Genomic DNA, 17,234 nt, shown 5'->3' on the forward strand with positions numbered 1-17,234 from the left:
CACGTTATTGAACCTGTGCCCCCAGACAAGTTTACCTGGCCGAAGCCCCGATTTCGTCTTCGGCGGAACGAAAATTTCTTTCAGGTAGAAGTGCCCTTCTACCAGTCTAGGCAGTTGTGAGCAGGGATATGAAAAAGGAACTTCCAGTTTTCCAGAAGAAACAGGCTCATGAAACCCCTAACGGTGTAGTTATCTTCAACAACAACATGCTGTGGGGCTGATATTCTTGATTTGCTCTATTCACAATGGCCAGATGGACCTGGCTTTGACTGGGATCTCCCTCCCCTCCTTGGACTGTTCCACAACAGTTGACGAAACTATAAATAGGAAACTATACTTCGATGTGTACGCATGCCAACATACGGATGTATATACAGGCTGGTTGTAACCAGATTAGACGAGGTGACATGGATGGCAGAAGCTAAGTTCCAAAACTGCGGCGGACACAGAGACTTTCAGAGCACAGACGATAACTGGATGGAAGGCTGAACGTGGCGTCTATAAATACCTGGTCTGGGGCCCACTCCAGCTGCAGCACACACACACTACATGCATCATGGCTTCTGACGCTCTGTTTGAATTAGGAAACAGACAAGCAAACTTGGGTTAACAACGCAAACCACACAGCATGCGGGGTTATTGTCTCCATTCCTCTGCCGTCTTATAATCAGGAGCTGGTAGAGTCAAAGTTGGGGAATGCTTCTGTAGTTTGGTTGGTTTAATTCTCTCACAATACATAGAACAACGTGTCAACTTCAACAGATCTTCAATAGAACTTGGGAAGGAATTCATCTCACACACCCACACACATGGAACTCATGGGCAGACGTGTGAGACAGGTGGAAACAGCAGACCCATGGATGGGATTACAAGCTATGGCAATCTTCAAGGTGAGCGAACACTTGTGACAGTCACTTTCCCAATTTCTTTCTCAGTTGACATTTATTTTTGGGAAAAAAACAAACGAAAGTGGATCGTCCTGGCTTAACTTCTCTTCTAGTCAGTGTTTAGAAAATGTATCAGATATGGCTCCTGTTCTGACTTATTTTTCTGCTGATAGAAAAGATAAAAGATACTATGGTATAAGGTATCCACCAAAGGAACGGTTTTTGGCAAAAATACTTTCACCTACTATGTCCAGAGTTTTGATTTTGAAGATACTGGGAAGTCAGCGTTCCAAACAAGACAGACCTGATGTAGAATTCATTCACTATTTAAATATTGTAAAAATTAGCACAAGCCATGTATCGTCACTAAAAAAATATCATCCTCTGGGCAAAAAACCCACTTCCTTTTAATCCTTTTCTGAAAACTATTTTTATTTTTTTATCTTATTTTTTTATGTTTTTAAAATAATCTCTACGCCCAACGAAGGGCTAGACTCTCGACCCCGAGATTAGGAGCTGCACGCTCTGCGAACTAAGCCACCCAGGAGCCCCTCCTTGTAATAGTTTGAATTGCCACATTCTGTTCACTATGCCTGAAAACACCTGTGGTTTCTATTTTCATCTCCTTAACTTTTTATTACAAGAAGGTAATTACCCGAAGAGGATAACTGTTAGTAGGTTAGAAAGCATTGCTATCATCAGCCAGTGCTTCTCAAATAAAAACACCACATTGTAGGGGGAAAATAGACATTTCACAAGATGGTAATACATCCTCATTTTATTAATACCCAGAATGATGACTCAACTGACAAGTTACTAAAAACAGGTAAAACCTCCTAAGCGGGTATGTCAAACTCAGTCAAGCTTGCCTTGCAGGGAAGCTTAAAACTATTCATTCCATGGCTGTTCAGAATATTCCCCTTCCTACAACCAAGGCTGTATTTTGTATGTACAACTCAAAGGTGCCAAAAGGTGTCAAGGAGCAGACTGAACACAGCCGGCTTGGAAAAGTCCATCTGCTACCCACACCCATTTTAATTTAAAGAGGCTCAGGGCTACACCTTGGGTGCTCTCCATAAAAACACTGGCAAAATCTGGCTGCCTTTTTCTTTTTTTTAATAAGCTCCTATCTTTTATGTCTTTAGGAGAAAGCTATTCCCTGAACTTGTAGCTCTAATACATTTTACTGTATCAGAAAACACAACATGTGGTATTAGTCACTGATGAATATAGCTCAAGACTTGAAAATAACCCCAACTTAAAAGTTAATTCTCTTCAGTTTCTAGAAAATGCATCCCACAGTCACGGTTTTAGAACAGATGGGGAAAATGATCACATGGAGGTAGGATTTCATCGAGAATGTGTCCTTCCAGCTTACCCAAGAAAACTTGGCTTGGTCTTTAGACTTAAACCAAGACAACTGAGACTCACAAAGAAGTGAATTAGGAATCCCCGTGTCAGGGGTTTGCAGACGGTTCTAATTTGGCCCAAGAACACACTATGCGATCTCATTAATAGCATAAACCCTGTATTCTGATTAGTGTTCAGTTATGCTCCTTATTGTTGGTTCCTCTGTCTCTGGTAGCAGCGCTTTGAGTAGATATTAATTAAAAAGGTCAGGACCGCTTAGTCAGGACGACAATGCTATCCTTCAAAGGAAGCGGGCCTAAGGAAAGGAAAATAAATGTTCAGGGAAACTGCAGAACTAAAAGGAAATGTCTGCTTGCTGCAAGAATTTGTGTTAGGAAAAAGGAAACAAGATTTTTTAGGAAGCCTACCAAAATGCGCTTAAGCAAATAACTGCCCAAGGGACCTAGCACACAGCAATGGATCTGTTGAAACACCGAGTTTTTCTTTACCGTATTGAGAGAGGACAAGGAACACATCCGTGACAGCACGATGACATGGATTAAGAACTGAAAAGGTCCCCAAGCCCTCTCAAGCTCCAACCTCCCCGGCTCACTGACAACAACGAGCAAGTTATCCCAGAGCATGGCCACTGCAAATACCTGCATCCTCCACGGATTTCTGAAGAGCTTCTGCTAATTCTTGGTCTGCAATCTCTTCTGGCCGCACATCCTCTCGCCCCGCCCCATACGCCAATCGGGCACACTCCGGTAACTCTCCCTCGGGCAGGAAGGTGGTCTGTGAGCCTGTCGTGCCGATCACGAGCACATTTTTCTTGAGGTCGATGGAACACTTAGAAGGAAGAAACCAAAGACGGATGATAGCGGATAAAACACCATGCAGAAAAGTTATCCTGAATTTAAATATTTAAGTTTTATGTAAGTATTTTTTTAATGTTTGTTTGTTTTTTAGAGAGAAAAGAGAGTGAGCGAGTGAGCAGGAGAGGGGCAGAGAGAGACAGAGAGAGACAGACAGAATCCGAAACAGGCTCCAGGTTCTGAGCTGTCGGCACAGAGCCTGATGCAGGACTCAAACTCACAAACCAGGAGATCATGACCTGAGCTGAAGTCGGGTCAGAAGCTCAAAAGATTGAGCCACACAGGTGCCCCTAATATTTAAGTATTTTTTGAAACATTTAAAGTTTATAGCAGAATCAAAAAAAAAAAGCTTATAGGAGAATCATCTTTATATGATGTAGTTTTATACATATTTGTCTAACCCAACCTCTGTTCATTTCTGAATTTAAATGTAATACACATCCACTGTACAAAATTGGGAAAAAGGCCAAGCATAATCAGCAGCCCCACTTTTTAGACATACAGAGATGATTTTTTTCTTAAAAAACTGAGACATACCATTTATACATTCACATTACTATTTATATTGTGCTTACTGCACAAAGTACCAATCATCTCAAAAGTGGTATATGGGCAAGGCGATCTTTATTTTTTTTTCTTCTTATTTTTTGAATACAGAGAGAGGGAGACACCAGCTCTGAAGAAAGCTCCAGGCTCTGAGCTGTCAGCACAGAACGCACGAACTGTGAGATCACGACCTGAGCTGAAGTTGGACGCTTAGCCAACGGAGCCACGCAGGCACCCCAAGGCAATCTTTATTTCGTACTTAGAACTACCCTCCTTTTCTGTGTATTTTTCTAATTATTTAACATAGGACAGTACACACATATATGTTTTCTATCTGTAAAGCTGAAGACTACTGGTCTATATCATGACTAAAAAATGGGGAGAGAGTGACAAGTTAATAAATTAGGTTTTATTAATACATGCATTCACTCACCCCTTCTACTTAAAATTCTGCACCTTGATTAGAATATTAATGCGATATATGTTTTATAGGATTTCGGTATTAAAACGAGTATTAATGACATAGGGGTACCTGGGTGGCTCAGTCCGTTAAACGTCCGATTCTTGATTTCAGTTCAGGTCATGATCTCATGGTTCATGAGATGAAGCCCTGAGTTGTGCTCTGCACTGACAGTGTGGAGCCTACTTAGGATTCTCTCTCCCTCTCTGCCCTTTCCCGCTCCTGCTCTCTTTCTCTCTCTCAAAATAAATAAACATTAAAAAAAAAAAACAAAAAACAGTATTAGTGACATAAAAATATTGTCTAGATATGGGGGCGCCTGGGTGGCTCAGTCGGTTGGGCGCCCGACTTCGGCTCAGGTCATGATCTCACGGTCCGTGTGTTCAAGGCCCGCATTGGGCTCTGTGCCGACAGCTCAGAGCCTGGAGCCTGCTTCAGATTCTGTGTTTCCTTCTCTCTCTGTCCCTCCCCCACTCACGCTCTGTCTCTACCAAAAAATGAATAAACGTTTAAAAAAAAATTTAAAACAAAAATATTGCCTAGATACAAAACCTTACTGGGAAAATTTTATCACCCAGTGGACACTAATTGCTTCTTCAATCAGAAGAGTTTATCTTTAAACACATTATTAGATTTCAGAGTGGAAATACAAAGATTGTAAATGAACATAGTTACAACTCATTCTCCCCATACTAAACAAACATTTCCACTGCCCGCATCTTACCTACACCTTCTTCCTTAAGCACTGACAAGCTGTGAAGGATTTACTAAACTCATACTAGCAGTAAAATCATCATGTGTTTTCTAGATCCCGCTACAAACCCATCAAAACTTACCTGAGTTCTAATCAGAAACTGAAAGTAACACAAGAGAACCAAGTTGCCCATTATACTCTCAAACAGATGGCGGGATTTAACAGATTCAGAGAGATTCCACAAGAAGAGATTCTATTTCTACTGATAAATCGTTTCAAACCATGTATGATGACATCCTTAATTAGGGATCTTTCCAAGTCTCAAAAGCCATGCTTTCTCAGTTTTCTAGTATATATAACCAAGAGAAATGATGCAATCATACCCATGTAACATACAAAACGTCAGTGCAGAAAGATAGTGAAGCACTTAATTACCTGATGCCGTTTCAGCATGTCCAGTCCCAGAAGCATGTCCATAGGCTGTTCCTCAAGTATAGAGAAAGAGCACGCCAGGAAATCTCCTTCAATTTGAACCTGAGCTAAAGCATATTAAGAGAAGGGATTGCGGATTTTTGCTTCAAAAGCCTCATGCAATCTTTGGAAAGATTGCATTCTGTGCCTTGCTTCTTGCAATCAGTCAAAGCCAAGGCAAAGCATGAAACAGGTGAGTTAAGTATGAAAATCCAGTGAACCCAATGACCAGTTTAAAAGTCAATGAAGGGGGCACCTGGGTGGCTCAGTAGGTTGACTGTCCGGTGTCAGCTCAGGTCACAATCTCCCAGTTCATGGGTTCGAGCCCCGCATCGGGCTCTGTGCTGACAGCTTAGAACCTGGAGCTTGTTTCACATTCTGTGTCTGCCTCTCTCTCTGCCTCTCCCCCACTTGTGCTCTGTCTCTGTCTCTCAAAAATAAATGAATAAATGTAAGAAAAATAAAAAATAAATAAAGCAGAATAAAACAAACACCTATGCATTTATTTCCCCGGTTTAGGAAACACAAAACTCAGAGGTTCCTTATGTTCTACTGCTCATAGCTTCGGGTCTTCTCCAACCCTCCCGACTATCCTGGCTTTTGTATCAATCATTCTTAGCTTTTTAAATGATTCTTACGAGTCTTGTATGATTTTTTAAAAATTTTTCTTTAACATTTATTCATTTTTGAGAGTGAGAGAGACAGATCATCAGTGGGGGAAGGGCAGAGAGAGAGGGAGACACAGAATCCAAAGCAGGCTCCAGGCTCTGAGCTGTCAGCACAGAGCCCAACATGGGGCTTGAACTCATGGACTGCGAGATTGTGACCTGAGCTGAAGTTGGACCTTAACCGAGTCACCCAGGTGCCCGAAGTCTTGTATGATTTTTAAAAAAATTTTCTTAATGTTTATTTTTGAGAGAGAGAGACAGAGCATGAGTGGGGGGAAGGGCAGAGAGAGCCGGAGACACAGAATCCAAAGCAGGCTTCAGGCTCCGAGGTGTCAGCACAGAGCCCGACACGGGGCTCGAACTCATGGACTGTGAGATCATGACCTCAGCTGAAGTCGGACACTTAACCAACTGAGTCACCCAGGCGCCCCGAGTCTTGTACGATTTTTTAAAAAAATTTTTTAATGTTTATTTTTGAGAGAGAGACAGAGCATGAGCGGGGGAAGGGCAGAGAGAGCCGGAGACACAGAATCCAAAGCAGGCTTCAGGCTCTGAGGTGTCAGCACAGAGCCCTATGTGGGGCTTGAACTCATGAACTACGAGATCGTGACCTGAGCCAAAGTAAGACACTTAACCGACTGAGCCACAGGTGCCCCCAGTCTTGTATGATTTCTAAGTGACATACTATTTAGTTTTGTGTTTTTGAATTACCACTCGCTAATCTTTTACTCAAGTATTTTGAGGGGTGCCTGGGTAACTTAGTCGGTTAAGCGTCCGACATCGGCTCAGGTCATGATCTCGCGGTTCCTGAGTTCGAGCCCCACATCAGGCTCTGTGCTGACAGCTCAGAACCAGGAGCCTGCTTCAGATTCTGGGTCTCCCTCTCTCTCTCTGCCCCTTCCCCCCCTCAAAAATAAACATTAAAAAAAGTTAATTAAAAAAAAAAAAAAAAAAACAGAAGTATTTTGAGATCGATCCCTGCACATGTAACTATTTCTTTCATTTTTAATTATCCTTTAGGGCACCTGGGTGGATAAGCTGGTTAAGCGTCTGACTCCGGACTTTGGCTCAGGTTATCATCTCGCCGTTCATGAGTTTGAGCCCCGCATCAGGGCTCTGTGGTAACTGGGGTGGGCCTGCTTGGGATTCTCTGTCTTTCTCTCTCAAAAACAAACTTAGAGGTGCCTGGGTGGCTCAGTCGGTTAACCATCTGACTCTTGGTTTCTACTCAGGTCATGATCTCACAGTTCATGGATTTGAGCCCCGAATCAGGCTCCACTCTCTCCCTCTCTCTCCCCCTCCCCTGCTTATGCTCTCTCTGTCAAAATAGATAAATAAAACTTAAAAAAAAAAAAAAAATCCCTAGTGTACTGTAATGCCTAATATACCACAACTGATTTATTACTGCTCTGGGACTTTCTGGGTCACTTCCAATTTCTGCGGTCATAAGCAATGCTGCCCTGAGTATTCTCCTGGTGTGCATTCAGTTTCTCTAATGGTATATATACCACAGAAAACAGAATTACAGGGTTCTAGGGGATATTAGGTTCAACTTTGCTGGGGGATGTTGAATTATTTTCCAAAATGTTTCTAGCAGCGTATCAGAGTTCCTCCTGCTCCACATTCTCACCAACAATTAGTATTATTAGATTGAAAATCTTACTAAATTTCCCTAATAATGAGTAACTTTTCATGTATTTCTTAACCATTTGGGTTTCCTATTCAATAGTGCCTGTTCTATTGCTTCTGTAATTTTTTTTTAACATTTATTCATCTTCTTGAGAGACACAGTGTGAGTAGGGGAGGGACAGAGAGAGGAGACACAGAATCTGAAGCAGGCTCCAGGCTCTGAGCTGTCAGCACAGAGCCCAATGTGGGGCTTGAACTCATGGAGCATGAGATCATGACCTGAGCTGCAGTCAAACGCTTAACTGACTGAGCTATCCGGTGCCCCCCACTGCTGTAATTTTTTAAAAATGTCTATTTATTTTTGAGAGAGAGAGAGAGAGAGAGAGAGAGAGAGAGAGAGAAGGGGGAGACACATAATCTGAAGCAGGCTCCAGGATCTGAGCTGTCAGCCCAGTGCCCGAGGCCGGGCTCAAATCCACAAACTTTGAGATCATGACTCAAGCTGAAGTTGGACCCTCAACCAACTGAGCCACTTAGGTGCCCCTGTAATTTTTTTTTTATAATTTTTTTAATGTTTATTTTTGAGAGAGAGAGAGAGAGAGAGAGAGAGAGAGAGAGAGAGCGCGCACAATTCGAGAAGGGGGGCAGAGAAAGACAGAGACACAGAATCCAAAGCAGGCTCCAGGCTCTGAGCTGTCAGCAGGGCTCGAACTCATGAACCATGAGATCATGACCTGAGCCCAAGTTGGACACTGGGCCACTCAGGTACCCCTGTAATTGTTTTAAATTTTTTAATGTTTATTTATTTTTGAGAGAGAGACACACACAGAGTATGAGCAGGGGAAGGGCAAAGAGAGACACACACACACACACAATCCGAAGCAGGCTCCAGGCTCCAGGCTCCATGCTGACAGCTCAGAGCCAGGCGTGGAGCTCGAATCCACAATCCCCGAGATCATGACCTGAGCCGAAGTCGGCCACTCAACCCAGCCACCCGAGTGCATCGCTCCTGTAGTTTGTTTATACCATCTTACTGAATTGAAGGATGGACACATGCACACACACACACACTGTATATATTCTGAAAACGAATCCTCTATTGGTCACTGTTATAAAAACTCTTTCCTAGTTTGCATCTGTTCACATCCTTTATGATGTCTTTTGATAAAAAATTCTGAATCGTAATGTGGCCCAATCTACCAAATAATCTCCTTCTTAACTTTTAAGGAACTCTTTTTCTGCATGCAAGATATTCTCCTATATTTTCTTCTAAAAGCTCTGATACTGCTTTTAACATCTAGGTCTGTAACCCACGCCGAACTGACATCTGTGTGTGATGTGAGGCAGGGTCCGTTTTCCAATTCATTTTTTCCACAGGGACACCCAGCTGGCCTTGCATCATTTCCTGAAACCTTCCCTCCGCTCTGTAAGATGCCCTGTGCCATTTATCAAGGTTCACGTAAGCACAGGTCTGTTTCTGTTTTAGTCCTTTGGTCCTGACATCTAGAAGGGGAAGTCATTCCAGAGTTATCTTGCCTATTCCTACAATAAAGGGCTGATTTTAAATGAGCACATCAGGTCTCACAAAAAACCTACTGAGATCTTGATGGTACCACAATGACTGCTGCTGATGAATGTGGGAGAATTCTCACCTTTGACACACTGAGTCTTCCCACCCGTGACACAGCTCTCCTTTATTTAGATTTCCCTTATGATCATAGGTTTTCGGCCTGCTGTCGTAGCCAAGCTGCAAAATGCTACGACCTGTCCATCCACAAGGAAAGACGCGAGGGACTGAGACTTACTTTGCCTCATCCTATTATCTTCCTACCTAAAACCATGGAAAATCAAACCCAGACTCTGAAGCAAACCAGTTTGTGGTATTTCAGTCCTACTGTGTGTAGGAAAGTACGTGACAGTAACGTATTTAAACTACCCCAATTCTATATAAATCAATAAAAGAAACAAAAGACTCTAATAAACAGACAACTATGTTACAAAAAAAAAAAAAAAGAGAGAAAAATGGGTAGAAATGATCACTTGCAATGAGAGAAGAGCAACTTACAATAAAAAAACCACACTTTTTGAATCTGTAAATTCAGGGACTAAAAATTAGTAATACTTGATTGGAGAAGGACATTAAGATGAATACTGACGAAGTGCTGGAAAAGCCATTTTGGTGCAAATTAGAAATACATCAAGAGCCTTTAGGTGTTCATAACCTTTGACTCAGTAGTTTCATTGACAGGAATCTTTAGTAAGGAAAAAAAAATTAAAATGTGCACCCAAAAAACCCCACAAAAATCTACTGCCGTATTACAGTAACAAAATATTGGGGGAAAAAATTTATCCTATAAGTTGACCATTAAACCCATATAAGAGAATCCCATGCATCTGCATGGTGCTTATGAAAATTATAGTAACACTGCGAACATGTCATTTTTTCTTAAAACAGAGTATGAAATTCTATACATTATACGACCACCTTTTACAAGAATAAAATGCAAGGGAAAAGGGTCAGAAGGAGATTACTTGGTGGTTGAGTCTCACTTAAAGGGATTTAAGGAATTAAGAAAAAAAAAATTTGGTTACAGAGGAAGGACTGAGCACATGTATTTATCTCCATTTACTCCTGAAAAATTACAATAAAAGTTTATCTTTTTTAAGGTACAAATCACTAAGGGCAAAAAATAAATATAAATAAACACACACACACACACACACACACACACACACACACACACACACAGAAGAGACAACTGAAACGTAATTTTGGAACAGAAAGCAGCAGAGAGCAGTGAGGAAAACTGGGAAGCAAGCCAATTAACATCACAGAACCCCCAAGTGTTTCATGAACCAGTACCTCTGCAGGCAGGGGTAGAGGTGAGTCCAAAGTAGCAAGACTGGGTGCAGGTCTATGTAGGAGGCACAGTTAGACCCTGCGGTTCTCTCTTAACCTCTGCTCAGCCAGGTGACTATCTCCTTTCACCCCAACAATAGACTAGAGGTTTATTTTCTCAAGAGAGTGAAACAGAGAGAGACAAAGACACAAGAACCTGACTGAATCCCAGGGGGATTAAGCTTAAGTTTACTGAGCCTCTAGCCCTTTCCCCCCTTCCAACTTCCAGATCACCAAATATCGCCAAGGCTGCCTACCCAAGTAATGTTCCAAACAGCCTTTTGGTGTCCCAGTCTTCACTATGAGCAGATGCCAAGGATCACCAGATATCTGAGAAAACCATCAAACAAATACAAAACGTAACAGAAAGGTTGGGAGGCAATGTTGAGGAAATCCCACAAACACCCACCACACCCAGGACACATGAAAGAAAGAAACAGGAAAGAAAGGAAACTACAGGACAAGTCTAGGATAGGACATTATCCCACCGAGTAGCAAACATCCTGGGGCGGGGGAGAGGAAGTGAAAGGTACCCCATGCGGTGGATGAAGACAGATCTACACCCAAGTGCATCACTGTGAATTTGAAATTCCACAACACTGAGGTCAAAGAAGATTCTGCAAGCTTCAGAAATGGAAAAGAAACCTTTCAAATATAGGATCAAGAACTGAGACAGCAGCCAGCTTCTCCGCAGCAGCACTGACAAAAACTGTGGAAAACAAAGTGACTTCCCACTTAGCCAGACTGGTAGAATATAGGAAAACAACAACGACAAATTCTGATATTTAAGGACTCCGTTTCCTCCCTTGTATTCTTTCTCTGGAAGCTACCCTCCAATAAACTGAGGAGCAAAATTACAAAGAGCGAGACAGAGGATTCACATAATCCCATCTAAAAGCAAGAGGAAAGCAGCCTTTGGGACCCAGTCAAGAGAGATCCTAAAACAACAGCTGTGAAGCAGCTCTACAGCACTGGTCCAGTCTCTAGAAGAATCTTCAACAGGATGAACTGTATAAAGGAGATCTACACAACTAGGTAAGTGTTTGGGGACTGAGGAACACTTAGAATATCAGATGACCAAAAGAAGACAATTACTAATTGTAAGACAAACAACACAAAGAGAAAAGCAATCGTCTTCAATTAGGTGGCTCAGCTCTCCACAGTATTTACGTGTCAGTGACAGCACGACAAACATGTTATTTCGAAATATGGAGGTGAGCACCACAAGAAAAGAGCTAATAGTTGAACGCGGTCTCAAAGGAGCAGGAAAATAGAAGTACATAGGGACTGATGTCTTGTAACAAATTAAAACCTGTATGTGTGTAACTCTGACAGAACACAGGATTTAACGTGTCTGGGGATCAGGCTTGCTACATCAGGTATGCCTACACAAAACAAATTTTGAAACACCCACTACCCTGAAAAGACTCCCATAGTGCCTTTTACTCACCTAGATGTACCCTTCCAATAATCTTCTGGGTGCCCACTCCTTTGGCAATCCCTGCCCACCGACGGTCCACCAGCCTCATTATATTACACCTTTCTGCACAAGCTTGGCTCATAATAGTCATCTGGGCACCTGGAAGCAGAGGGAAACATCAGATAATAAAAATGAAATCCACGTTTGTGGGAAGATTAAAAACCGCAGCCTGAGGACAAGGCAGAAAGCAAGTAGCCCCCAGGCTTTTGTCTGTGGACGGTTATTCACACCTGGGTTAGTCTAGCCCTTAGCCGTTCTTGCCACGCTTCATTCAACTTTCAGTTCCACGCTGGTATCGGAAACACAGCGTAGAAACCTGATAGTGACGGAAAGGATATTTTGTTTGAATGTCTCATTAAATTTGTTTCATGAGATGATGTTTTAAAACTTTACCGACAGAAAGCAAAACTACCCGGAGAGGACTTCCAGAAAGTCAACCCACATCTACAGATGGAAATGTGTTAAGTGCTCAGTTAAGCACTCCTTTACACTCGGGTCAATCTTCATCAAGTATCTCTAAACATCTTATCAGATTATTTTTATTCCAAATGTGGGGACTTTATAATTTACCATGTAAAACCCACCATCTCTCAAAAAAAAAAAAAACAAAACCAAATCTGAACTCCCCATCTCTGCTCCAACAATCACACTCTGTTTCCTTTCAGCAAGAAGGCATTTAGGGTCTTTTCTCTCCTGGTTACGTGTATTCACCCACACAGCCGGAGCAGGCCAGCACAGGACACAGACACATCTGTTTTCACCTACAGCCCTGATCTCTCTCACAGATTCTGGTCTACATGCCCGTGTGCTCAACATTTCCATCTCAAAGCCAACAGGGCTATAAAGCTCTTTTCTCCCCCAGTAATTCTCACTTTGGATTTCTCTCTTTACCAAGGGAATTACTTTCTTACAACATGAAACTTGACACCGTTCACTTGTGACTCCTCTTAATTTTTTTTTTTAATGTTTATTTTGTTTTTGAGAGAGAGAGAGCATGAGCAGGGGAGGGGCAGAGAGAGGGGGAGACACAGAATCCGAAGCAGGCTCCAGGCTCTGAGCCGTCAGCACAGAGCCCAATGTGGGGCTCGAACCCACGAACTGCAAGTTCATGACCTGAACTAAAGTCGGATGCTCAACTGACTGAGCCGCCCAGACAGCCCCCGTGACTCCTCTTCCTTTAGCCTTCCCCTCGCTCTTTTTTTTAATTTTTAAAGCTTTTATTATTATTTTTAATGCTTATTTCTTTTTGAGAGAGGGAGAGAGACAGAACACAAGCAGGGGACGGGCAGAGAGAGAGGGAGACACAGAATCAGAAGCAGGCTCCAGGCTCTGAGCTGTCAGCGCAGAGCCTGACATGGGGCTCAAACCCACGAGCCGTGAGATCATGACCCGAGCTAAAGTCGGACGCTCAGCCGACTGAGCCACCCAGGCGCCTCAGTCTTCTCCCCACTCTCAAACTCTGCTCCAACCCTGTGAGTAAGTTTTATGCAATTTCTATTTCTGACCTTCCTTCTTCTAACTATAGCAATCAGCCTAGCTCACACCCTATTCCCCTTGCTAATGGACAACTTCTCTGGTTTCCAAACCACTCTGTGGATGCATAATTTAAAGCAAGGAAATAGTCCTGCCCCTGAGGGGTACGGAATTCTCCAGATCTGTAACTATCTTTGGTCTTCCTCAAATAATCGTCTTCTTCAGATCACTTACTCCTCTGCTCACAAATCCTCCATGGCTTCTACTCTTTAATAAGATTAGCCTCCAGCTACACTGTCACAGCTTCACAACCTACCTCGTCCTGGCCAAACTACTTCCTGCTACAATAGACGGAGTATCTGTGTCCCTGCAAATTTCCTATGTTAAAACCTGACCCTCAACGTGATGGGATTAGGAGGTGGGGTCTGTGGGAGGTGATTAGGTGACGAAGGTGAAAGTCTCAGGAATGGGCCGAGTGCCCCTGCACAGGAGACCTCGGACAGCTCCCTCCCCCTTCCTGCCACGTGAGGGCACAGCCAGAAGAGAACATCTGTGAACGAGGAAGCAGGTCAGCAGACGCTGGGCCTGCCTGCATCTTCACGGTGGATTTCCCAGCCTCCAGAACTACGAGAAATCAATCTGTGTTGTTTATAAGCCCCCCAGTTGATAGTATTTTTATAGTAGCCCAAACAGACTCAAATATCAGACTTCTACTCTGACTGTTCAAAACCCTCCAATTTGACAGGAGGAAATTGTTCCCTTTGCCTCTTACTCGCGCTGACCCTCCTGCAGAGCGCCCCCTGCCTTCACTTTCTCTGATTTCCACTTACACTTTAAGACCAAGCTCAAAACTGTCCTCACCCAGTGAGTTTTCCGCTCCTTCAGTTCCAACACTCCCTGTTCGCGTTACTCATTAGGCACCTTACACTTCACGGACACCGAAAGCTCTTGGCACTCGAGGAAAGTTAGATTCAAGAAGGCCCAGCAAAAGTGAAGGAAGAGAAAACTGGAGAAGGCAACTTTCCTCTTTTCTTCCCCTCTCCTCACTCTACCCCACAGAAGCTATTTACTGATGTAAAGTAAGCAAGCCCGACACGAGAAGGGTCCCTTTCACCGCTCCCCTGCCCTCTCTCAAGCCTCGGCTTGAAGCCCCATCCTCTTGCTCATGGAGACAGCTCAGTTCAGAGCCATGCCTGAGCACCCCAGTCGTGGTGCGAATGTGGTCTCGATGTGTACCCAACACGCATCGGATTTTTGCTGTTGTGGAATCTGCCATCAAACAGATCTGGGGCTGGACCCACAGCCTGCTCCTCGTGACCCTGTCTACCTGAAGAGGGACACCACCTCTCAACGTCTAAGCCTCCCTACCTACAAAATAGGGTTAATAGTCAAACACAGCTCACAGGGATTTCCTCAGGACTAACTGAAATTAAGATGATTTATATTAAGCACCTAATATGTTGCCTGGCATACAATAGAGGCTCAATAAATGTTGAGTGTGGTAATATTAGAGTCTCTTGGGTATTTGTCTCTCTCACTCACAGGAGCCCCATTAGGCTACAGTTAGTGAGTCTTAACTCCCACTCAGCACAAGTGCCCTGCCTACAGCATTCAACAGACATTTTTAAACCGAATAATCGGCAAATTTGCTTCTCCCAAGAATGTATGCATCTCAAGACACAAACTTTTTTTTTTAAAATAGGCATCATGTCCAGTGTGGAGCCCAATGTCTGGCTTGAACTCACGACCCTGAGATCAAACCCTGAGCTGACGTCAAGAGCTGGACATTTAACCGACCGAACCACCCAGGTGCCCCCTCAAGATACAAACTCTTAATGACAATTGAAACCTAGCATGTGCTCAAATAATTGTGGATGAACAAACGGAGGAAAATATTACTTGAGCAGAGGCTTCTACTACTCTAGGAACTCATCCTATCTTACAGCCTGAGGGAACTGCACAGAATTAAGACACATAGGACCACTCAGCCATACCCGCACGGTGCTCTGTGCGATCTTACTGAGAAACAGAGCTATTACGGTGAGAAAAGGTGCCAGCTGGTACAGGGATTATCTGAATCCTCAAGTGGGAAACTCCCTGTCTCCTGACCTGGCTGTTAAGTTCTTTAAGGCCGAGAGCCCCGACACACACGCTCCCCCTCCTCATCGCTCCTGGCAAAGCGCTGGTGCACAGACCGTGCTGAACTATCTGTCTGACCTACACTCTATGCAGCCGCTTCTTATAGCTCCTTCTGCTGAACCCATTTACTCCCAAATTTCCCACAGAGATATCCGAACAACTCAGGATGCCAAATAAGGGGAGGTAGGAAGTTAAAGGAGATCCTTCGAAAGACAAAACCAGTTAAGAAATGATTACGGGTGCCTGGCTGGCTCAATCAGTAAAGCGTGCGACCCTTGATCTCAGGGTTGTGAGTTCAAGTGCCACGTTTGGGGCAGAGTTTACTTACTTACTTAAAAAAAAAAAAAAAAAAAAAAAAAAAGATTACAAAAATAAACCTGTGACAACAGACACACACAAAGCTTGGCGAGTGACGTAACCCCTGGGCTGGTCAGGTGGCAGCCTGGAGGACTGCTGCCATCTTTACCAGGGTTAAAGCAGAGTCTCCCCTTCTCCCTGTGTCAGGTCAGAATGTCGGACACATGGACAAAGACAGAGACGTCACCTGAGTCAACAAAGGCTTTCACAGGATGTCCGTTCACTTTGCAGTTAATATAAAGCATCACCACTTGGCCAAAACTTTCAGGAGCCTCTTCCATAGCTATTGTCATGTTTTCCTCGATGTTCTGTTGCCTGTAACAAACCAAGTAGAGTGGAATCATCATCTGTTTCAGAAGTCACAGTATTAAACACAGACGGGGCTTTCTCTTCCACGAGAGTGGCAGACGCAGAGACACAGATCTTTGTGAAGACCCTGATGGGCGACACCACCACCCTTGAGGTTGAGCCCAGTGACACCAGTGAGAATGTCTAGGCTACAGTTCGAGACCAGGAGGGCATCTCGCCTGAGCAGCAGCTTCTGGTTTCTGTGGGCAAACAGCTGGAGGATGGCTACAATACCCAGGAAGAGTCCGCCCGGTGCTCGGTGCTCGGCCGGGGGGTGGCACCCTCCAGCCTTCCCTCCGCCAGCCGGCCCAGAAATACAACTGCAACAAGATACCTGCCGTGAGAGCTCTGCTCGCCTGCACCCCTGAGCTGTCAACTGCCACAAGAAGCGTGGTCACAGCAATGACCTGCGCCCCGAGAGGAAGGTCAGATAAGGCCCTTCCAGCGGCTCTTGGCCTGCGGGACGGCCCCCTGGCCCGAACCCCAGAGCCTGTGTGCCTCGATAAAGTCTCCCTTTCACTGACTGAAAAAAAGAAACCACACACCAGATGTGTCCGTATCTTTTGCCCCTATTGCAGCAGCTGAGCCCTGGAAATGGACATTGGCACTGTCCCCTGCAACAGGTGAGGTAGTGAGACACAGCTGGCAGAAAATCTAAAGGCACACAAATGACTTTCACATCAAACAGTTCTGCTCCCTTTACAAGCTCAGATACGGGAAACTGAATCTCGAGAGAGTAAGAGTCAAAATCTTTTAATTCTGGAGAATGTCAGAATCTCGTGAATGCTTCCGTTTTCACGGGGATTTACTGGGTGTCTGGGTATGCGTCCTATGTCCAGTGCGTTAAAGACGGTTGGCAAAGGTAAAACACAGAGGTTTCAACCGCCCTGCTGCACCTGCTGCTTCACCTCCAAGACTGGGTTTTCTACCTGTAAACGAGGGGACGGACTCCTACTCC

The 17,234-nt window shown here is 44.0% G+C and overlaps 1 protein-coding gene and 1 pseudogene across 2 annotated transcripts in view; one reads left to right on the forward strand and one right to left on the reverse strand.

Moving 5' to 3' along the window:
- Positions 1-508: 508 nt before the first annotated feature.
- Positions 509-17,234, reverse strand: part of DDI2 (DDI proteasomal shuttling factor 2) — a 33,373-nt gene continuing 16,647 nt past the window's right edge. For both annotated transcript variants that reach the window (XM_078452355.1, XM_060624133.2), the window contains 5 exons: positions 16,116-16,243; positions 11,930-12,058; positions 5,248-5,351; positions 2,897-3,086; positions 509-571 (listed from right to left, as the gene is read on the reverse strand). In XM_078452355.1, coding sequence (XP_078308481.1) covers positions 555-571; positions 2,897-3,086; positions 5,248-5,351; positions 11,930-12,058; positions 16,116-16,243 — 568 coding nt within the window. In that variant the 3' untranslated portion in view covers positions 509-554. The remainder of the gene's footprint in view (positions 572-2,896; positions 3,087-5,247; positions 5,352-11,929; positions 12,059-16,115; positions 16,244-17,234) is intronic.
- On the forward strand, positions 16,254-16,821 carry LOC132672954 (ubiquitin-ribosomal protein eL40 fusion protein pseudogene; annotated as a pseudogene).

Source organism: Panthera onca, chromosome C1 (genome assembly GCF_046562875.1).
Source record: "Panthera onca isolate mPanOnc1 chromosome C1, mPanOnc1 haplotype 2, whole genome shotgun sequence".
Classification (NCBI taxonomy): domain Eukaryota; kingdom Metazoa; phylum Chordata; class Mammalia; order Carnivora; family Felidae; genus Panthera; species Panthera onca.